Source organism: Xenopus tropicalis, chromosome 8 (assembly GCF_000004195.4).
Source record: "Xenopus tropicalis strain Nigerian chromosome 8, UCB_Xtro_10.0, whole genome shotgun sequence".
In the NCBI taxonomy this organism is placed as follows: Eukaryota; Metazoa; Chordata; class Amphibia; order Anura; family Pipidae; genus Xenopus; species Xenopus tropicalis.
In genome coordinates this window covers 13901698-13925785 of record NC_030684.2, presented here as the reverse complement: position 1 = coordinate 13925785, position 24088 = coordinate 13901698, and the positions used below count along the sequence as shown (strand labels likewise).

General features: G+C 44.2%; 3 protein-coding genes and 1 long non-coding RNA gene across 5 annotated transcripts in view; 2 read left to right on the top strand and 2 right to left on the bottom strand.

Moving 5' to 3' along the window:
- The window catches only part of LOC101730328 (coiled-coil domain-containing protein 77-like), a gene marked incomplete at its 5' end in the record, with an annotated part of 135632 nt that extends 115086 nt beyond the window's left edge, over positions 1–20546 (top strand). The window contains 2 exons of the mRNA XM_031892326.1: positions 8380–8574; positions 19835–20546. The remainder of the gene's footprint in view (positions 1–8379; positions 8575–19834) is intronic.
- On the top strand, positions 4076–7360 carry LOC101731589 (coiled-coil domain-containing protein 77). Its single transcript, XM_031891083.1, has 5 exons — positions 4076–4081; positions 4563–4708; positions 4825–5071; positions 5152–5278; positions 7325–7360. Exons 1-4 carry the CDS (start codon positions 4076–4078, stop codon positions 5191–5193), a joined length of 441 nt encoding a protein of 146 aa, XP_031746943.1. The 3' UTR covers positions 5194–5278; positions 7325–7360.
- LOC116406980 (serine/threonine-protein kinase dst4-like) lies at positions 19390–22174 on the bottom strand. 2 transcript variants are annotated; one of them, XM_031892276.1, is made up of 5 exons: positions 21980–22174; positions 21244–21298; positions 20772–20853; positions 19825–19976; positions 19390–19454 (listed from the first exon to the last, which is right to left on the bottom strand). In XM_031892276.1, the coding sequence occupies exons 1-5, from the start codon at positions 22043–22045 to the stop codon at positions 19441–19443; spliced, it is 369 nt and encodes a 122-aa protein (XP_031748136.1). In that variant the 5' UTR covers positions 22046–22174; the 3' UTR covers positions 19390–19440. The 2 variants fall into 2 exon arrangements, with proteins under 2 accessions (XP_031748136.1, XP_031748135.1); XM_031892275.1 differs by having other exon boundaries at positions 19398–19976.
- A 635-nt stretch (positions 22175–22809) lies between these two features.
- Positions 22810–23461, bottom strand: LOC116407009. The gene is made up of 3 exons (XR_004219978.1): positions 23425–23461; positions 23182–23238; positions 22810–22865 (listed from the first exon to the last, which is right to left on the bottom strand). It is a non-coding gene; the product is annotated as an uncharacterized LOC116407009 (long non-coding RNA).
- Positions 23462–24088: the final 627 nt, after the last annotated feature.

The following is a 24088-nucleotide window of genomic DNA, read 5'->3' as shown; positions in this document are numbered from 1 at the left end:
ACCCTATTAATTTTTTCTTACCTGGCAGATGTCCGGTTCCAGGATTTCTGGAAGTCTCCTTAATAAAGAAAAGGTAAGAGAAAGATGTTCCACGTTGTAATAAAGAAGCTAATATACAGTCTTGTATAAAATATAGGGTGATTTTTATTTGCCCCTACTCTCCCCTCCCCGGCAGTAGCCTATGAGTTACATTGTATGAGTGGATGCAATCATAGCAGCCAATCATATTCTTTTCATTTTCTAATTTATACAAGATAGAAGACCGCTAAGTAACAGATGCTGACTGGTTGGTATGGGCAACTGCATTTGGGCAAGTTAGCCTCAGTTACACTATGTTAGTAGATAAGGTCCCTGTTAGGTAAATATGATTATTATCCTTTACAGATTTTGTTCATGAACCCTGTAGCTCAAATTAAAACACATTGGGACCCCTGCAAACTTTTTGGCCCCCGTACCTCACAGGTGTTGATTGGAGGGTCTCCACTCTCTTCCAAGGGTTCCTGGTTAAGAAGGAAAACCTCAGATCAGCAGAGAAGATGATAAAAATGCATTTTTTTTTTATTCATGTGTTGTTTTCTGCTTACCTGTGAGTGGCAGGGGCCGGTGTCGGGGCTCTCCTGCCCAGTCACTTCTTCCTCCTGTTTAAAACAGAAAAATATTGTAAAACAAATTTTTATGGCTAAAAGTAAAGCAAAGTGTGTAAAAGTGTTATTTGATATAAATATATGAGAAATAGAAGGTGTATGTTGCTGTGTAACACAGGGCATAATAAGGAGGTGGGACAGACTCACCAACGCTGAAGTCAACAAATTGCCTCCCCAAAGTGAATTTGCATTTGATATTCTTTTAAAATATCTTTTGCTATTGTTAATATATGTTAATAAATGAACTGTACCCACAATTAAAGAAGAAATGCAACACCCAAACATCTACATTTGCATTACCCATAAATCAGAGCTACGTAGTGGGGTGGATGGTTGTTACATTTGGCTCTGGCCTTTCTGTTAAGAAACAACTAACATTTAGGCATGGGTGGAATGGGGCCTATATAGGAGTTTGGGAGATGTAGGGGCCCAAATAGGTTTAAAAAGCTATAATATTATATTGAGGGCAAAATGATCATTCAAAATACAATTCATTGCTGCTTACCTCAAACGTCTCTAGCTGAGGTTCCTCACAGCTTTCCAAGGGTTCCTAGTTAAAGAAGAAAACATCATTGTATAAGATCAACTCATTTCAGTAGAGAATATGATCAAATACATCTGTTTAATTACTTTAATTATATAATGAATTATGATCAATGTCTTTTTTCTCTCATTGGTTATTACCTTGTAGCTGCTCGCCTCAGCTGGTTCTTCACAATCCTGGTTAAAAGACAGTAAAATGCAAGTACATTTAATAAATGGTATCAGTTTGTGCATTATAGCTTTTCCCAAGCAAAAGTTTGGGAAGTCGTCGGTGCCTAACAAATTGCCCCCCCAAAGTAAATCTAAAATTTTTTTCTCTATTGTGACCCTATTATTTTTCCTTACCTGACAGATGTCCCTGTCCAGGATTTCTGGAGTCTCCTGATTAAAAAAAGGTAAGAGAAAGATGTTGCACGTTGTAATAAAGAAGCTAATATACAGTCTTACATAAAATATAAGGTGATTTTTATTTGCCCCTATTGTTCATGAACCCTTTAGCTTAAATAAAAACACATTGGGACCCCAGCAAACTTTTGGCCCCCGTACCTCGCAGGTGTTCACAGACAGTCACTATTTATTGGGTGGGGGGCTGTTTGTGCCTCTGGGTACTGGGAATGCCAGGGGGCTGTAAGGTGCCACAGACAGTCACTATTTTGGGCTGGGGGCTGTTTGTACCTCTGGGTACTGGGAATGCCAGGGGGGGCTGTAAGGTGCCACAGACAGTCATATTTATTGGTGGGGGGCTGTTTGTACCTCTGGGTACTGGGAATGCCAGGGGGCTGTAAGGTTCCACGACAGTCTCTATTTATTTTTGGGGCGGGGGTTGTTCTCTCTGGGTACTGGGAATGCAGGGGGCTGTAAGGTGCCACAGACAGTCACTATTTATTGGGCTGGGGGGGCTGTTTGTGCCTCTGGGTACTGGAATGCCAGGGGGGCTGTAAGGTGCCACAGACAGTCACTATTTATTGGGCTGGGGGGCTGTTTGTTCCTCTGGGTACTGGGAATGCCAGGGGGGCTGTAAGGTGCCACAGACAGTCACTATTTATTGGGCTGGGGGGCTGATCTGCAAACTTAGGAAAGCTTTACAGCTTTGTACTTTGGAGCAAAAAGAAATGTTTACCCATTATAGAATCGGGGGATGTGTATTTTCCAAAAATATATGGCTTTCTGGGGTGAGTGTACTTTTTTGTAGCATTATCCGACATAAAGGATGTAAATGTGTTGATTTTGCAGGAGCTGAAATGACAGAAATGACAGTACATATGGGGGTATGTTCCCATTGGGGCCCCTACATGCCACATACTTAGCTAAACCTATACATATTGGGCATCAAACTGTTCAGGGGACCCCTGGGGTTCATATTTAGGGTGTTTTATTTGGTTACTTTATGACCTGTAGGAGATAAGATACTATAGACTGGAAGCTTTAAAGCAATTTTTTAAAAAAAATCACAAATTTTGATAAAAACCAATAACTTTAGGAAAGCATTGCGACTTGATAGTTTGGAGTAGACAGACAGTTGTGCCTATTCTGGATTCCCCAGAATCTGTTCTTTCCAAAAATGTACAATTTTCTGGGATAAACCTTCTGTTAGTGGAAATTTTGTTCTTTAAATCTAAAGTATGCCGCTTTCTGGAGCAGTGCTTTTGGAATTTGGTAATGTACTGCTGGGAGTTTGTGACCTATACAAGTGAGAAATCTCCATAAAACTATATATATTTGGTATTGGCACGTTCAGGAGACATGGGACTTTCCAAATCAGTTGTATATTCGGGCATAAAATAATTTTTGTTTCTAGTATGTGTGTTTATATTATGGAAAATGTGATTTTTTTTATTTTTACACATTTAGAAGCCTATATCTTGTTACAGAATTGGAATTACACAAAAATTCTACCATATTTTGAAAGCTTAGGTTGTTCTGAAAAAATCGATATATTGTTTTCCTGGGTAAACTAAAAGTCCCCCCGAGGAAAGGCCCCTAAAGTGAAACAGTGCAAAATGTTCAAAAACTGTCTGGCAATACAAGTTCCGCTTTGACCAAAACAGCTGGCAGTAAAAGGGTTAATGCTATTCAGGAGAATTCAGTTCATGATCAAATGCAGACATTGATAAATAAATGGCAGACACCGGACAAAAATGTCCCCACGGTCCCTGTGTCCCCCTAGACATGGGAGAAAAGGAGATTTATGTGTTACTGTTAAATCCTTTTCTCTCCAGTCGTAAGGGGGACACAGGGCTTCCCTCCCCCAACTCTTGTTCAAAATTGCCCTTAGTCTTGTTGAGAGTTGTTAGTAGGTTTATGTTCTAGAGCTTATTTCTCTTTATTACAAGCTGGCTCCCTTCCGGAATGGTGGGATAAAGGGAGAGGAGGAGGGTCCTCAACTGTCATCAGTGTCCTGTCTCCTGATGTCCTCTTTGTTTAGGAACCCATTGGTGCTTAATTAACAACACTGGGCTGATTTGCCCCTGGGCAGTAACCCATAACAGTAACCCATTTTTCAGCCGCATAACAAGAATATCCATGTGAGCTTCTCGGTTTTTTCTTAGATCTGCCTGGCCATGTAACAAGCAATAGGGAGAATCTGAGCTTCCTAACGACATAAGTATTGGGTGGGCACTGATGGGTTTCCAAATTCCAGGGGAGGTTGCTAATAAAAATAAAAAATCAGCCCAGGTTTTATCTTAAATTAACTTTCCCTTTAATTCGTCTGCAATTGCAGGTCACCATTCCCCAACGTGCTGTTCAGTCTGGGGATCCATACGCCCGGAAACTGCAACGTTCAGGCCAGGCAGGTTAGTGACTTGTGTGCTTTCAAATCTTATTTCCTAAAATGTGTTTAAACTTGGCTTTTGTTTTAATATCTTTTTCTTTTATATAAAGGAGCCATGGCTGTAAGTTTCCCTAAGTTTGACTCTTTCATATATGTCAGTCGGTGACCCGCTGCTTTCCACTTACAGGTACCAAACAAGCACCCCTGAAAGCACCGGGGAAGCAAGACAGAAGCAAAGAGGGCAAGAAAGAAGATCCCCAGATTCTTTTGCTTCAGGTGAAGCTGCGTTTGAATATTTAATTATTCCTTGGGTCATTCTGTTCATGTAATGTGTGAACAGATATTGGGGTCATAGGTGGGCGAAGCCCTAGGCAACCCGGTCGGCCACTTGCGATGGGACATTGCACCCGGGGCAATGACAAAGGATCGCGGACTAGGGGTAGGCAGGAAAGCGCCTTTTGCCCCCCAATAATTGCACCCTAGGCAGCTGCCTCTTCTGCCTACCCATAGTTCCGACCCTGATTGGGGTTCCTACTGTTGGATTACAAGACTTCCTTCTTTAAAGTCAACTGAATGCAAGTTGTTACCTTTTCTCTGACCAGGTGGAGGCGCTGCAGGCCCAGCTGGAAGAGCAGACACGACTATCCAAAGAGCAGATAGAGACTCTAGAGGACAGGAAGGTCCGCGTGGAAGAAACCCAGGTGCAGCACCAAAGAGACCAGGACAAAATGAAATCTATGACAGATAAGTGAGTGTGTGAGAAAAGTGGAGAAATCCATAGGCCTCCTACACCTAGGGTTAGGGAAATCAGCCCCCTGTTGTACATCACTGGCTTCTGGAACCATCACCATCAATCTTTCCCAGGCTGAATAAGACCCAGAAATTGCTGTACGAGAGCACCAGGGATTTCCTGCAACTGAAATTTGAGTGCCGAGCCAATGAGAAATCTTGGATGGCCGAGAAGGATCGGCTGCTCCGAGAGCTAGACCGGTGCCGAGAGCAGTTGGCTTTAAGTAGTGACCCAGAGCAAGAGCGGGAACACGAGCGAGAGATCCTGCGTTTGTCATTGGTCGAGAAAGCAAGTCGGCACTCGCACAGTGAGGAAGTGAAGGGTAATTCCCATGAATGTGTGAATAAAGGATATTATGGTATTAGCGCTGCTTGCTGGTTCTTATGCCTCTTCTTATACAGTCTCTTACAGAGCAGCTGGCACAAGCACATCGCCCTCGCTGAAATGTACCGGGAGCAGTGTGTGACACTGGAGGATGAGCTGGGAAAGATACGAGAGGAGGGAGACGTGGGCAGGGAAATCTTCAAGGTGAGTTCTTAATACCTTGTAAAGGGGGGTTCACATTTGAGTTACCATTTACTACAGGGGTCCTCAAACTTTTAAACATGGGGGCCAGTTCATGGTCCCTCAGACTGCTTGGTGGCCGGACTGTAGTCCTCAAACTAGGCCCCGCATCCTCAACTATGGCCCCACTGTCTGTTCCCCTGCCCCTGCTGCATCCTCTTGCTCCCTGCTTTGTCCTCCGACCTCCCTGCTCCCCGCTCCATCCTCCGGCTCCTGCTCCCCTGCTTTGTCCTTCGACTCCCTGCTCCCCCGCTCCATCCTCCGGCTCCCTGCTCCCCTGCTTCGTCCTCCGACTCCCTGCTCCCCCACTCCCAGCTGTGTCCTCCGGCTCCCCCACTTCCTGCTGCGTCCTCCAGCTCCCTTCTCCCCCGCTCCGTCCTCCGCCTTCCTGCTCCCCTGCTTCATTCTCCGACTCCCTGCTCCCCCACTCCCTGCTGCATCCTCTAGCTCCCTGCTCCCCCATTCCCTCATCCTCTAGCTCCCTGCTCCCCCTGCTGCATCCTCTAGCTCCCTGCTCCCCCATTCCCTGCTGCATCCTCTAGCTCCCCGCTCCCCCATTCCCTGCTGCATCCTCTAGCTCCCCGCTCCCCCATTCCCTGCTGCGTCTGCAGGTCTACAGGTAGTAGCCAGGGGTGAGGAAGCAGCCGGGGCCAGGTTAATTACCTTGGGGGGCTAAATCCGGCCTTTGGGCCATGGTTTGAAGATCCCTGATTTAGTATGATGTAGAAAGTAATATTCTAATACAGTTTGCAATTGGTCTTTATTTTTTTGTGTTTGTTAAATGTATTTTACTTTTTGTTCAGCCACTCCCGAGTCATCTGGTTGCTAGGGTTTACATTACCCTATTAGCAACCAGAAAGTGGTTTGAGTGAGAGACTGGTATATGAATAGGAGAGGGCCTGAATAGAGAAATAACAATAAACAACTAGAAATGGAAGGTTGAGAACAAACTTTATGTTGGGTTAAAAAACGTGAAGTCATTAAAGGAAATTTGATCTGTTGGCTCCGCCCACTTTCTCTAACCTTGGACCACAGTTCTATAGTAAAAACCACTGTGCAAAGTTTGGGGACCCTGGTTTTAATACTGTCTGAATGGCAGCAATTTAAATTTCCCCACTGAAAGTCAACAAGAGACATCTGATTGGCGGTTGGTGCTCCGCCCACTTTTTCTAACCTGGAATTGTACTTACCCAGTGACTAACTCTGCAAACTTTGCATTAACTCTGCAGAGTCTGGGGACCCCGGTGTTATTAACTGTGAGAATGGCAGCAGTTGGATTTTTGCCAAGTCAGTAGGTAAATCTAATTGGCTGTTCACAGTTCCGCCCAGTTTGGGCATCCAACAATCATCATATTTCATTCAGGCTGGCCCCATGACTATGTGATTCAAGTTTGGGGACTGTAGCCTCAGAGCTGTAAGATTGGCCGCAGTTTAAATTTTCCCATTAAAGTCAATGGGTTATATTTGGATTGGCTGTTGTTGGCCCCTCCCCCTTTGGGAATCCAGCAATTGTCGCTGTTTCATTCTTCATTTCATTCTTCCTGTCAAAGTCAATGGAAAATTGGGGGTGTTCAGGAGCCAGCGCCACAAAAAGACGGGGGGGAATCGCTTAGAAAAGCACAAGCAGCTCTGCTCCGCTATAGGGCGAAGAAGTGTGGGGAGTCTGGGTGTTGTACCCCTAAATCTGTAGGTGGAGTAGCGTTTAGAAAATGGGGGGGTGCTAAAAATAAGAAGAAAAAGCGAAAGAATAAGCTGAAGTCGAAGAACAGTATGATGGTTTTTCAAATCCAACACATTAAAAGTAGCCTCGCGGAGCAATAGTTTCTTGGCTGCGGGGTCAGTGACCCCATTTGAAAGTTAGAAAGAGTCAGAAGAAGAAAGCAAATAATTAAAAACTGCTTTGTTTGTTTTTATAAAAATGTGACTGGTTATCTCCCTAGTCCTCCTGTAGTGTTACAGTTACCAACATCTGTTTGTGAGATTAATATCCAATGTTATTCTTATAACCAGGAACGTTCAGATAAGGTGGCCAAGCGGCTGGTATTTTCTTGTGCGATCTAGTAGGAGAGTGCTATTCTGAGACAAATTGCAATTGGTCTTTTTTTTTATTTGTGGATTTTAAATTACTTAGCTTTTGTTCAGTAGCTTTCCAGTTCAAAATTTCAGGCAGCTGTCTGGTTGCTTGGTTCAAATTAGTCTAGCAACCAGTCAGCGCTTTGAATAAGAGACTTGAACATGAGTAGGAGAGCACCTGAATAGAGCGATAAGTAATAAAAAAGGACAATAACAATTAAACTGTAGCCTCACAGAGCAGTAGTTTATGGGCTGCCGGGGTCAGTGACCCCCATTTAGAGCCAGACGAAGAATGCAAATGATAAAAAAAAAAACAACTATAAAAAAATGAAGACTAATTAAAAATTGACCATTCTATAACATACTTGAAGGTAAAACCCATTTTCCAGAATGCTCGGACCAAGGGTATTCTGGGCTATGGGGTCTTTCTGTAATTTGGATCTCCATACCTTAAGTCTTCTTAAAAAATCAAATTAAACATTAATTAAACCCAATAGGAATTATTTTGCATCCAGTATTATATTTTTAGTTGGATCAAGTACAGGTACTGTTTTATTATTACAGAGAAAAGGGAATCATTTAACCATTAAATAAACCCAATAGGGGCTGTTCTGCCCCCCAATAAGGGGTAATTATATCTTAGTTGGGATCAATTACAAGTACTGTTTTATTATTACAGATAAAAAGAAAATCAGGTTTAAAATGGAGTCTATGGGAGACGGCATTCTGTAATTCAGAGCTTTCTGGATAACGGGTTTCCGGATTAAGTGATCCCATACCTGTACTATGATATTTAGAGCAGCAGTTACATTTTCTAGCCAGTAGGGGAGCTTTAAACTTCATAACACTGCTATTGCTGTACTAGAGGATTAAACACACGCAGTGAGACGGCTCATAACCAAACTAAGAAGGAACCCCTATGGGTAAGGGCCCTGTGGGGGTGAGAGGAGATGTGAATTAATCTTGCTCTCCTCTTTTTGCTCTCCTCTCAGGTGACGCTGAACATCGGGCCAGACCAAGATCTTGCTATTCTGGATGCAGTGCGGCAGGGCAACAAAAAGACACAAAAAATTCAAGGGGAACTGCGCAACTTAAAGGCCAAAATCTGTGGCCTGGGGAATGAACTGAGAATCGGATAGAGCACAAGGGAGACTGACGGAGCTGCCACACTAAACAAGGAGCCACAGGTAAAGGTCTACCCTGGCTCTACCTCTGGGATTATATAGTGTGTTCGGCCCAGGAAGGAAGAATATTGGCGGCCATACACGTTGCCAAGCGAGCTGATCTTCTCCCGGTATCCCCACCTACGGGTGGGTTATATCGGGCGAATTCAGGCTTATTAGAACAAGGGATATTAGAACAACGAATCAAGTACAGTACCTGTACTTGATCCCAACTAAGATATAATTACCCCTTATTGGGGGCAGAACAGCCCTATTGGGTTTATTTAATGGTTAAATGATTCCCTTTTCTCTTGTAATAATAAAACAGTACCTGTACTTGATTCCCAACTAAGATATAATTACCCCTTATTGGGGGCAGAACAGCCCTATTGGGTTTATTTAATGGTTGAATGATTCCCTTTTTTCTGTATAATAAAACAGTACCTGTACTTGATCCCAACTAGATATAATTACCCCTTTTTGGGGGGCAGAACAGCCCTATGGGTTTAAATGATGTTTTAAATTATTTTTTTTAGTAAATTTAATGTATGGAGATCCGAATTACGGAAAGATCGCTTTTTCCGAAAAAAGCCCCAGGTCCTGAGCATTCTGGATAACAGGTCCTATACCTGTGCTTAGCTTTTGTACAGCAGCTCTCCAGTTTGGAACCTTAGCTATCTTGTTGCCAGGGCCTTTTTACCTAGCAACTAGGCAGTGATTTAAATGAGAAACAGGAATATGAATAGGAGAGGGTCTGAATAGAAGGATAAAAAATAAAGTTCACAGAGCAATAGTTTTTTGTTTTGTTTTTTTATCTACTGGGTCAGTGACCCCCATTTTAAAAGCTTGAAAGAATCAGAAGAGGAAGGCAAATAATTCAAAAAACTAAACTCTGGCTGGAAATGCTGTATTTTATGTACTGAACTCCCTGTACCAGCCCAGAGAGTCAGCAGCCCTATGAAACTAATGATCCTGGCCTTTAACTTTGTCCACAGCAGGTCTGTGTGTCAGTGGCACTGCACATGCTCAGTGGGCTCTAGGCTGCTGTTGTGCAGATATTTACCTTTATATTGTGAGTTGGGTCCCTAAGGTAAGTGTAGTGGAGATCACACAAAACTGTTCCTGTGAGACTGAGCTAGTTAAGAGAAAAGGCAGAGGGCAGTAAATACAAGGAAGGGGCTTGTAATGGAACCTACTCCCTGGGCACTTGCTTCATTGCTATCTACTCCCCTTGTGCCCTCACGCTGCATCATAACAATATAAACAGGAATCCACCAGAGCCTTGTGTTAAAGCAAACTTGGTACATTTATTGGTGCACAGCAAAGCACAACATGTTTCAGTTCTAATTGGTCCATTAGACCCACACTGACATGTTACATAGCACACGCAAACCCACACTGACCCATCTATCCACTCACATACAGACCCATACTGACCTATCCCCTCACATACAGACCCACACTGACCTATCTATCCACTCACATACAGACCCACCACTGACCTATCTATCCACTCACATACAGACCCATACTGACCCATCTATTCACTCACATACAGACCCATACTGACCTATCTATCCACTCACATACAGACCCACACTGACCTATCTATCCACTCACATACAGACCCATACTGACCCATCTATCCACTCACATACAGACCCATACTGACCTATCTATCCACTCACATACAGACCCATACTGACCCATCTATCCACTCACATACAGACCCACACTGACCAATCTATCCACTCACATACAGACCCACACTGACCTATCTATCCACTCCATACAGACCCACACTGACCTATCTATCCACTCACATACAGACCCATACTGACCTAATCTATCCACTCACATACTGACCCACACTGACCTATTCTATCCACTCACATACAGACCCCACACTGACCTATCTATCCACACACATACAGGACCCATACTGACCTATCTATCCACTCACATACAGACCCACACTGACCTATCTATCCAATCACATACAGACCCACACTGACCTATCTATCCACTCACATACAGACCCATACTGACCTATCTATCCACTCACATACTGACCCACACTGACCTATCTATCCACTCACATACAGACCCACACTGCCTATCTATCCACACACATACAGACCCATACTGACCTATCTATCCACTCACATACAGACCCACACTGACCTAATCTATCCACTCACATACAGACCATACTGACCTATCTATCCACTCACATACAGACCCACACTGACCTATCTATCCACTCACATACAGACCCACACTGACCTATCTATCCACTCACATTACAGACCCATACTGACCTAATCTATCCAGTTGGCTCTGTCTCTGTATATATGCATACTGTAGTGAAAAGAACCCTAGCACCTTACAAGATAAAGATGGGCCTATCCCACTGATATCTGGCCTAACATTGGGCAGATCTTGATTGGGCAGGTTTGACTTTTCATCTCATCGAGCTCCGCATCGGTTTATTCCACGCAGTCTCTGATCCAACGCCGCCTGTTGTATTTTGAGAGTTTGGCCCTAGGTGGGGCATATCGGGGGAAGCTCCGATCTGGCCAAATGAGTGAGTCTTCCCATGTATGGCGACCTTTACCGTATACCAACCAGAGGCCAATGCTCACTGTCGGCTCCAGCCTGTAACCAGAGCATTAGAATTCTCCCAGCCTAAACATAAGAGTTACCCTATAACTGTACCTGAAACAGTATTAATTCATATGTGTGGGAAACAAACCTCCCTTTATTTCAGGCAAGTTTGCGTAATGGCGGCAGGTTCCACGTGAGTGTGAATACACAGGTGTGAAATCACGGTGAATAAACAAATGTTCCGTGAGAGGATCCTTATCAGCTGGGAGATTTTGTATGAATCACGTTAAGCTAATAAGTTACATTTTTATTGACTCATTTGGCCGATAATCCTCGCTGAATCGGGTGCATCCGCCGCCTCACCCAGCTGACCAATCCTATTTTTGATGTCAGAATGCTCAAGTATCTCATGAATTGCATGGCAGACAACTGATCTTGCTTGGATATGGTCAGTACCCCCGGTTCTGGAGATCCTTGCTTGAGGAAGAGAAATCATTCCCAGGACAGTATCTATAGATATGGCAACACTCCAGCCGATAACCCTCCTTACAACAGACAGTACCCACGAGTCTTGAATATTCCTTGTCCAGACTCTCTGGAATTGAAGGAGCCTTGCTCCTACTCTTAGAAGCTGGAACAACCTCCCATCATTGTGACTTCTGCTGGGACTTGGAGGATCGGGGGTCTTTATATACTAGACTGCCCTGTCTTTCTTGAGAATGACCTATCAGGCTCCTTACCAGGCCTATAAGCTTTAACTTCCTTCTAAGTGTCAGATTGGTTCTTAGCGGTTCTTTAAATCTCCTGGGAGTCTGCGGAAGGAATGTACTTTTCCCACCAGATGATTTAGATCAGCGATCCCCAACCAGTGACTCGGGGGTAACATGTTGCTCCCAGTGGCCTCAAAGCAGGTCCTTATTCTTGAATTCCTGACTTGGAGGCATAATGACCATGGGTACTGCCATACAGAGCCTACTGTAGGTGCCAGTGCACATAGGGACTACAAATAACCAATCATAGCCCTTATTTGGTACCCCAGGAATTTTTTTTTAATGCTTGTGTTGCTCCCCAACTTTTTTTTTATAAACCCCTGATTTAGATATTTCCTCCAACGCTTTACCGAATAGCATCTTACCCCCAAAGGGCAACTTGCATAAAGCATTCTTCAACCCCCAAAGGGCAACTTGCATAAAGCATTCTTCAACCCCCAAAGGGCAACTTGCATAAAGCATTCTTCAACCCCCAAAGGGCAACTTGCATAAAGCATTCTTCAACCCCCAAAGGGCAACTTGCATAAAGCATTCTTCAACCCCCAAAGGGCAACTTGCATAAAGCATTTTTCGAGGCCGTGTCTGCAATCCAATATGTAAGCCATAGGGCTCTTCATTCCCTACCGATGGTGCCGTAGCTCCTGCAGACAGCCTGGTTAAATCACCTGCAGGCCCCAAACAAATGGCCGTCCCCAGCTTTAGATTCCCTAGGGCTGACAGGATTCTCTCACGTGCCTTCCCTGGTCCCCTGCTCCAGATCTTCTATCCACAGTCGCGTAACTAGACATCCCCGGGCCCTGGTGCAGCCGGACCCCCCACCCCCAGACACATTTTTGACCCGAACTTACACCGGTGTGAGCGTCCAGTGGGCCCAGGATGATATGTATTACTGAATATAGGGAAATAGCAATACCGCTATGGGTTCCCTTACCTGAAAAACAGTACCTGTACTTGATCCCAACTAAGATATAATTACCCCTTATTGGGGCAGAACAGCCCTATTGGGTTTATTTAATGGTTAAATGATTCCCTTTTCTCTGTAATAATAAAACAGTACCTGTAATTGATCCCAACTAAGATATAATTACCCCTTATTGGGGGCAGAACAGCCCTATTGGGTTTATTTAATGGTTAAATGATTCCCTTTTCTCTGTAATATTAAAACAGTACCTGTACTTGATCCCAACTAAGATATAATTACCCCTTATTGGGGCAGAACAGCCCTATTGGGTTTATTTAATGGATAAATGATTCCATTTTCTCTGTAATAATAAAACAGTACCTGTACTTGATCCCAACTAAGATATAATTACCCCTTATTGGGGCAGAACAGCCCTATTGGGTTTATTTAATGGTTAAATGATTCCCTTTTCTCTGTAATAATAAAACAGTACCTGTACTTGATCCCAACTAAGATATAAATAATCCTTATTGGATGCAAAACAATCCTATTGGGTTTAATTAATGTTTTATTGATTTTTTAGTAGACTTAAGGGATGGAGATCCAAATTACGGAAAGACCCCTTATCCGTAATACCCTTTGTACCGAGCATTCTGGATAACCGGCCCTATACCTGTATGTCCTTAGGCCTTTAATGGCACTTTGCCAGGGTGCCCCGAGGTGTCATCCAACTATGTTATTTACATAATCAGATAAATTAGGTTTAAAAGGACACACGTGGATCACGTTCAGCCATAATGCCTGTATATAACCTGCCTAACTGCTAGTTGACCCAGAGGAAGGATAAACCCCTTCTGAGGCCTCTCTATTTGCTGCAGCGGGGGGGGGGATTCCTTCCTGACTGGACCAACTGGTACCACGATCTCCCATAACCCTGTATTCAGCCGTCCAACCCATTCTAATCAGTCAGTACAGTACAACCAATCAGTGTTTTTACATATTTCTGGTTTGAGTTCTTGAGCCCAGTTGTATTTGGGGGTACAGTTCCCCTTATTATGGGGGGGCATTTCTTGCTGGGGGGGCAGTCCCAGTAGGGCCCTACTTTCCCCAATAGGCAGGTGTCGTGTAGATGTGCTTTTTGGCGAGGAGATCCTTATGGTTTGGGGCATTACAGAGAGGGGGGGTTGCCAGGCTATGATAGTATGGATGGTACAGGCCGAAGGCTCAGGGTACAGGGCTTGTTGCTGGTTACCAGATGGGTAACTGGTTTAGCCTTCAGTGTAATGGTGAGTACATGGCGTGAGTTGTTGCCTTATATATCAGCACCCCCTGAGCCCCCACAGTACTGTAATCTTCTTTGCAGCTACAACTCTGTGTGTTTTGCCTTTTTATTGCCTCTGGCTATAATACCTTGAGCCTTAAGCTGCCCATACGCGCACCAATGATATCGCAGGAAACCTTGTTCGGTTGCGTTTGGGGAATCCATGGGAACCGGTATCTCAGGCTGCGGATATGGGTCGTCTCATCACTCAGCCGGGATAAAAGATTTTTATCAGTAACCCACAAACACTAACCCACTGCTGTCCCGCAATACCCTAACCCACATCCCACTGTAACCCACAAACACTAACCCACTGCTGTCCCGCCAATACCCTAACCCACATCCCACTGTAACCCACAAACACTAACCCACTGCTGTCCCGCAATACCCTAACCCACATCCCACTGTAACCCACAACACTAACCCACTGCTGTCCCGCAATACCCTAACCCACATCCCACTGTAACCCACAAACACTAACCCACTGCTGTCCCGCAATACCCTAACCCACATCCCACTGTAACCCACAAACACTAACCCACTGCTGTCCCGCAATACCCTAACCCACATCCCACTGTAACCCACAAACACTAACCCACTGCTGTCCGCCAATACCCTAACCCACATCCCACTGTAACCCACAAACACTAACCCACTGCTGTCCCGGCAATACCCTAACCCACATCCCACTGTAACCCACAAACACTAACCCACTCCTGTCCCGCAATACCATAACCCACATCCCTCTGTAACCCACAAACACTAACCCACTCCTGTCCCGCAATACCATATCCCACATCCCCACTGTAACCCACAAACATTAACCCATTTCTTACCCACAATACCATAACCCACATCCCACTGTAACCCACAAACATTAATCCACTCCTGACCCGCAATACCATATCCCACATCCCACTGTAACCACTCCTGATCCACAATACCCTAACTCACATCCCACTGTAACCCACAAACACTAACCACTCCTGTCCCGCCAATACCATAACCCACATCCCACTGTAACCCACAAATATTAACCCACTCCCTTTCCCGCAATACCTTAACCCACATCCCACTTGTAACCCACAAACACTAATCCACTCCTGTCCCGCAATACTATAACCCACATCCCACCCTCACCCACAAAATATTAACCCACTCCTGTCCCGCAATACCATAACCCACATCCCACCCTCACCCACAAAATATTAACCCACTCAATGGCCCTAGAGTAGCAGCATGGGGAATCCATGATCAACAAAGCTATACCCTATACAAGCTAACGTACATAAGGAGAGGGTGCCCTCAAAAATTTGATAAAATATGGTCACCATGGATAGACGCAGAACCCCCCTAAGATATGCAGGTCAGGGAGGTACCCCCATATCCCCCCCTTGAATAACCTACACACCCAGACACAATGGGTAACAGTGTAACCCCAATATCTCACTAAGGCCCTGAAGGGCAGGCTTAGTAACCAGAAACACAGCCTGAATGGCAAATAGCATCTGGTATCTGCCAAAGAAGGCACTGCCAATGTTATTATTGTTATGTTGTTATTACTTTATTTACTTTCTGTACAACAAGTAAATGACAATGGAAAACAATATACTGCAAACTATGTACATTTACACTCAATAAAAGAATGTTATAAAAAAATATATATATATATTAACCCACTCCTGATCCCACAATACCATAACCCACATCCCACCCTAACCCACAAACACTAACCCACTCCTGATCCCACAATACCATAACCCACATCCCACCCTAACCCACAAACACTAACCCACTCCTGTCCCGCAATACCCTAACCCACATCCCACTGTAACCCACAAACACTAACCCACTCCTGTCCCGCAATACCCTAACCCACATCCCACTGTAACCCACAAACATTAACCCACTCCTGTCCCGCAATACCATAACCCACATCCCACTGTAACCCACAAACATTAACCCACTCCTGACCCCAAATATTATAACCCACATCCCACCCTAACCCACAAGACATTAACCCACTCCTGCAGTTGTTAGAAGATTCTGATATCCATGATGAAGAGAACATGGAGGGCTGCCATCGGGACCACGATGTTAAAGATGTTTGTGGGGGCCCAAGGATGGTAATAGGCCCCCTATTTATGCCCCGACCCTCCCCCGATGGCTGCCTCGTTGTTGATGTTTCAGTGCTTCGTTCCTAAGGAGAGATTGTTCAGTGTTATCCATGGAGTAGGTGAGTATATAATAATTCTGCAATTTGTTCCTTTACTGTGACCATGACCCGCAAATTCCATAACCCACAGCCCACTGTAACCCCCAAACATCTAACGCCACTCCTGTCCCAACAATACCCTAACCCACATCCGCACTGTAACCGAACAAACACTAACCCACTCCTGTCCCGCAATACCATAACCCCATATCCCAGCTGTAACCCACAAACCACCAAACCCCCACTCATCCCGCAATTACCATAACCCCACATCCCACCCTAACCCCACAAACATTAAGCCCACTCCTGACCCGCGAATACCATTAACTCCCACATCCCACCCTAACCCACAAACATTAACCCACTCCTGACCCCGCAATACAATAACCCACATCCCACCCTAAGCCCCACCAACCACATTAACCCACTCCTGACCCGCAATACCATAACCCACATCCCACCCTAACCCACAAACATTAACCCACTCCTGACCCGCAATACCATAACCCACATCCCACTATAACCCACAAACACTAACCCACTCCTGACCCGCAATACCATAACCCACATCCCACCCTCACCCACAAACACTAGCCCACTCCTGACCCGCAATACCATAACCCACATCCCCACCCTCACCCACAAACACTAACCCACTCCTTACCCGCAATACCATAACCCACATCCCACCCTAACCCACAAACATTAACCCACTCCTTACTCGCAATACCATAACCCACATCCCACCCTAACCCACAAGACGATAACTTACATGTGCAGTTGTTAGAAGATGCTGTCTATGAAGATTCTCATTCATCCAGGTCATGATATACAGTATCTAGTAGAATTAAGTCTAAAACAACTGGACTTTTCTGAGTTTTTCTTGAAAACGTTTCACCACTCATCCGAGTGGCTTCTTCAGTTCAAATGACTGGTAGGGGAATTCCCCGGTATTTAAACTCTTGATGGTAGTAGAGTCACAGACATCCAATCACGAATGGTTCCATGAACTTGTTCAGTTAGGTGTTAGCTGAAACTGACAGGTGTAAGAAGGTATGATCCAATCACAATGTACCAAGATTCTCATTGATGAAGGTGTTAATCTTCAAAGTAACATGACTGGAAGTGGTGAAACTGTTTGAAACTGCCGGGGTAAGGATTCAACGCCGCCCCAATTTGGTATGTTAGGTGACAAGCCGGTGTCCCTCAGGCCCCCTCCTGCCTGTTCGGGATGGTTTTCCAGGTTGGCATAAATGGCCCTCTTTCACACCTCTTTCAAACCATCTGTCGCTCTCGGCCCCGAACATATGACCACCGTTACTGTCCGCTCCAAAAGAGTGACCTTTTTCATATTCAGCAGCGTGTAGACTAGACGCGGCTGAGTCTTGTCCTGAGGAGTTTGCCCCCGCCTCTGTTGGGCCATTCTCTTACAGCAGAGTTGTTTTGGTCTCCCCAAATGTATATAGTCTGAGCACTCTTCACTACACTGGACAGCATAGACCACATTACTTTTCATGTGCTTGGGTGTTGGGTCTTTCGGGTGCACCAGCTTCTGTCTCAGGGTGTTGCTGGTTTGAAAACACAGGAATGCGATGGTTTGTTGAAATTGCTCCTAAGTTTTTCTGATGTTCCAGCAACATATGGAATGACTATGTGTTTCGCCTGCTGTGTTCCTCCTTCTGTTTGTAGGTCTGGTGCTTTCTGTTGGTCTTTGATTTGGTTTTGATGAAGGCCCAGTCTGGGTACCCACAAGTTTTCAGAGCTCCTTTTAGATGTTTATATTCTTTCTCCTTGGCCTCTGCATTGGATGCCACAGTTTAGCGCCGATGATGTAGAGTCCTAATATACAACCCAGTTTAGTGTCCAAAGGGTGGTGGGAATCAAACAGCAAGTACTGCTGTGTGGTGGTGATTCCACCACCCCTTTGGAACATAAACTGGGTGTAATTAGGACTCTACATCATCGGGCTGAAACTGTGGCATCCAATGCCAGAGGCCAAGGAGAAAGAATATAAACATCTAAAAGGAGCTCTGAAAAACTTGTGGGTACCGCAGACTGGGGCCTTCATCAAAACCAAATCAAAGACCAACAGAAAGACCAGACCTACAAACAGAAGGGAGGAACACAGCAGGCGAAACAACATAGTCATTCCATATGTTGCTGGAACATCAGAAAAACTTAGGAGAATTTTCAACAAACATCGCATTCCTGTGTTTTTCAAACCCAGCAACACCCTGAGACAGAAGCTGGTGCACCCGAAAGACCCAACACCCAAGCACATGAAAAGTAATGTGGTCTATGCTGTCCAGTGTAGTGAAGAGTGCTCAGACTTATACATTGGGGAGACAAAACAACCTCTCTGTAAGAGAATGGCCCAACATAGGCGGGCAAACTCCTCAGGACAAGACTCAGCGGTCTATCTACACCTCAAAGAAAAAGGTCACTCTTTTGAGGACAGTAACGTGCATATTTTGGACCGAGAGGACAGATGGTTTGAAAGAGGTGTGAAAGAGGCCATTTATGCCAACCTGGAAAAACCATCCCTGAACAGAGGAGGGGGCCTGAGACACCGCTTGTCACCAACATACAATGGCGCGTTGACATCCTTACCCCGGCAGTTTCACAACAGTTCACACTTCCAGTCATGTACTTTGAAGGATTAACACCTTCATCAATGAGAATCTTGGTACCATTGTGATTGGATCATACCTTCTTACACCTGTCAGTTTCAGCTAACACCTAACTGAACAAGTTCAATGGAACCATTGTGATTGGATGTCTGTGACTCTACTACCATCAAGAGTTTAAATACCGGGGAATTCCCTACCAGTCATTTGAACTGAAGAAGCCACTCGGATGAGTGGTGAAACGTTTTCAAGAAAAACTCAGAAAAGTCCAGTTGTTTTAGACTTAATTCTACTAGATATTAGAAGATGCTGTTTCCCTGATGAAGAGAACATGGAGGGCTGCCATCGGGACCACGATGTTAAAGATGTTTGTGGGGGCCCAAGGATGGTAATTAGGCCCCTATTTATGCCCCCGACCCTCCCCCGATGGCTGCCTCGTTGTTTTCGTTTCAGTGCCTCGTTCCTAAGGAGAGATTGTTCAGTGTTATCCATGGAGTAGGTGAGTATATAATAATTCTGCAATTTGTTCCTTGTTACTCTTTGCATTTATATGCATGTTTTATATCACGTTCCCTTTTGCTGCTAATTTAAAGGCCAACTACAACTGTCTAATAATAACATGTTCTCCCCTCTCAGATGTTTGTCTCTCCTGTAGATTTAGCCCAGTTTAGTGAGCTCTGCCCTAATCCAATCTTAGTCTTTATTCTTGGTGGCTTTAGTTATAGAATGATATTGTATGTAGGAAAGCAGGAGAATATTGTAGGAATGGGAACAGTAAATGATTACAGTCTGTGCATCACATGAACTATAATGAGAATGAGCAGTTCCCCTACCTCTGTGCAGGTGTTGGGCGATATTCCTCTGCACCCCCCTTTCACCCCGGAGCTCGGCAATGAAAGGGTGCGTGAGGAGCTGCCTTGCAGATGGTCTCCTGCCTGGGTCTCTCTGCAGGCACTCGCTGATGAAGAAGCGGAACTCGTCACTCCTGGAAAAAAAAACGGTGGTAAAATGATAATTGTTTGTGTTACATTTCCCAGAGTTCACAGTGTGACGACTCCCTGATCCTGCCGCTCTGTACCCAACCCAATCACAGCACAGGCAGCAATAGGGGGTGAGCCCCTTCCCTTCTAAGGGTTCCACTGCTCTGCCTGAAATGGGGGGCTATTGCACTTACTTATGAACCCTGAATTATAAGGGTACATTTACCTGTGACCAAATTACTGTCTCTCTGGTTTTGCCTATATCTTAGCCCGGCTTGTATTGGCTGCCAGATACCGGCCCCAAGAGCTCAAGCTCAGCACGAGAGTCTGCGTTTGCGCATAGAGCTACACATATTACGCATCACCTTCACCCTTATTTCAGCCCGGACTGGGATACAAAATAGGCCCTGGCATTTCATATCCACAGAGGCCAAAACAGCCCCCCAGCCCAATAAATAGCCACTGCCTATGGCATCTCACAGCATTTACCTGCCCTCACTTATTTCCCATTTATCCCTTCCCCATCCTTACTTTATGTCATATCCCAATGTCCCCCTCACCATAAAGTCTACCTTGCCCATTTCTCCACCTTTCCTGACTCATTCACACACCTTCTACACGCTTTCATTCCCCACCTCCCCACCTAACTGCCTATTCCATTTCCCCACCCTCCCCACCTAACTGCCTATTCCATTCCCCACCCCCCCACCTAACTGCCTATTCCATTTCCCCACCCTCCCCACCTAACTGCCTATTCTACCCTCTTGCTGCCTTTTGCTATTCTAGTGAAAGGGACTCACCAATTGCCCCTTGATGGTAATGATGGAACTGGACCAGTTGTTATTCGCTGGATCAGCTTCTGCTTGGGAAGTCTTCTGAATGCTGGGATGTAAAGATACAACACAAAAACATGATGACTGATGAATACAACATTTGGGGCGATTTACTTAAATTGACATTTTTACACTAGAAAGGTACTTGCCAGGTTTTAGTTACCAATTTACATTTCTGTTTTAAATTCTTATTAAATGGGTACATTTTCAAGTTGAAAAGTCAAATTCTGAAAAAATTCCAGTTTCTTTACCTCAAAAAATTGTGTATTATGGAAACACAGCAAATTAAAATGCTAGTATATCACCCCCTTTGATTTTTATATTTAATAATACTCTATGTTACGGCGTGACACATAAATGCCCCCTGCCCATTCTACTAACAGTTCTACATGCAGTACAGTACACACACACACACACACACACTCTAGGGTTTACTTACGGAGATGTCCTTCCGCCATTTGAATGGCTGCAATCCCTAGTGACCAGATGTCAGCCTGGATATTACAATATGGGGGAAAAGACGAGTATTAGAGAAGATTATACACAGAGTACATGAAAATAATTGCAGTTGCAGATGATTTGGATACTTCTGATACCTATCCACCAACACCCTGATAGTGATTCTATTTGGCTTGCACAATAACAAATCCATTAGAAGCCTATAATCCAGTAGTGAATTGCTGTGACTTTTATGTCTAGAAAATGTCCCCAAATACCCCAAACTGAGAGTCTGGAGTGTTACATGGAGTGTGACATCCCCATAAAGCATAAGCAGTCTAATGGAGTTGGTTTCTATTATTCTTGTGTCCTGCACTTAAAATGCATTTCACTCTCTCATTTCAGATTCTCGTATCACAGAAACCACATTACGGCTCTGGATTCTCTGTTATGAGAGGGGTAAGTAAAGCGAGTGGAACATTTACACGCAGTTCACCCTGTGTAAGTGACATAGTTTAAAGCTTAATATATAAAAACTCGCCCACGTTCTATTCCTTTCTATGGGATTTTTAGAAGTGTATTTATCAAATGGTGAGTTCTAACTTTCATTCATTGATAAATTGGCTTCTAAAAATCCCATAGGAATGAATAGAAAGTGAGTTTTTCTGTGTAATCTCACATTTTGCTAAATATGCCCCTAACTCTAAGCTAAAAGGAGAGAGAAGACATGACAATACCTTATGGTCATATTCGCCGCTGTTTTGGGCAAAATGAGCCAGTACTTCCGGAGCCATGTATGCCATGGTCCCCGAAGTGCTGGCGCTCCTTCCTCCGATGGTCGCAAAGCAAAACTCGCCTAAAATTGTATGACAAAAGCAGGAATGTTAATGTTTAGTTAGAAATACAAGCCAGCAGTAAACACCACGGAGAAAAAATATCCTTGTGTCGCTTACCGATCTTCACCTCTCCGGGATGAGGAGATGACAATGTGTTCGGGCTTGATGTCATGATGGATTATCTTCTTCTCTTCCAGATGGTTAAGGCCCTGAGAAATCAAGAAAGCAAAAGTAAGTATATAAATATTTTGTACTCTTTAATTAATTAGAAATATGCAGAATAGCAGGAAGGAGTTTAACAGGTGACCTACCGTTATCACATTCTTGCAAATATAGGCGATCCATCTTTCGCCTAAGGTCCTTTTGGATGCAAGGAGATCTTCTACAGTCGCACCGGTACAAAGCTCTGTAGCAATCTAGAAGAAAAAGAAAGAATATTTGGCCAACTATTTTAGTTACCTACAATTTTATTGGGAACCCGAGGAAAAGGCTTTGTGGCTTTAAGTCTTGGGGGGACTGCAGTATCAGCTACATCTGACTCTTTCTTACCAAACTGGATCATGTATGGATCCAAAATGCTAGCTTGTGTATTAGATCAGTTACAATTGGCATGTTTGCTGCTAAATGTTTAACCTCTCCGAATCAAAACTTCCTTACCCATAGTCCTCCATGCGTGATGTTTCCAATGAGGCCTTATGATAAAAGGCCCCATAGAAGTCGACGATGTTCCGCGGTGGCCAGATACGATTTGAAGGATTCCGACTTCTTTTTCGATCTCCTGTTGCTTCTAGTTTCAAACAAAAGAAACAAGGTAAATAAAATGGATACAATAACAGTTTCAAACACCCCAACCTAACTTGTCGTTATGAAAAATGACAGCTTTGTAATATCCCTACGTGAGTATTGTATAATATGACCGAGACCCCTTGTGTTCTTTTATATCAAACTGCATTTGTTATTTTACTGTTACATAGTTATTAGGGGCCAGGGTATTTCACTGACTGTATTTGGTTAGCAAGTTCTCTTTCTACTGATAAACTATAATGTAGGTATAACAAAAGACTAATTAGTATCTAATTAGAGTAATCATGAAGACACATTACCTTCTGATGTTGAATTATAATTATGGCCACTTCCCGTTGTTTTCTTTGGTGCCATCCCTGTTACAAAAGTAGGGAAAGAAGCTCAGTGATCATTACTAACGGAACGCTATGGGAAAGCAAAAAGCTATACAGTAGCATGTAAATATGGAAAGAACAAAGCTGTAGAGAGCACAACCAATGGACAGAATTACCCAAAAGCATGACACAAAGTGACTCATTTTAACACTGAATAAAATATCTTACAATGTAGACGACTCCGTTGGGGTCCTGCCCGATTGGCCCTAGCTTCAAATACCTCCCGGGCTCCTGAAAAATAACATTGTATTTAATAATGTGATAATCAAACTAATATTATTCAGCTGGACAAATAACCTTTGTAACATGTGAGAAGCACAGAAGGTATAGGAGGAACTTGGGTGAAACAGAGGCTGGAAGGCTTTGGGCTGGAAAATGGAAGCCAAACTGTGAATGTTGTGGCAAAATACAGCTTTACAGCTACTTACTGGGTATTTCTCCGAGAGTGGGGTGATGTTATCCTCCTGAGGAAGAGAAAAAAAGGGTTTAATCAGAGCAACTCATTTTGCGGAACTGCTAACATTATATTTTGTAGAACAAGGAAAGGATTCATTCATTCTTAAAATAAATTCCCCAGCTAACGGAGAAAAAATCCTCTGATTGCAGGACTATGTATAGTGAAGCCTGGATCTTGGCTTTAGTCTGCATGTTCTAGAAGGGCAATGAGAGATGTGGAAGGTCTGAGAGGCTGTAACGGAGGCAAAAAGTGGTGACCAACTGCCCCACTGAGCACTTGTGCATTTGACATTCAGGTAAGAGTGGAATGGGACTTACATAAGAGTTTGTATGATGTGGTGGGATAGGGGGCCTGCACGGGGCCCGAATAGGTTTA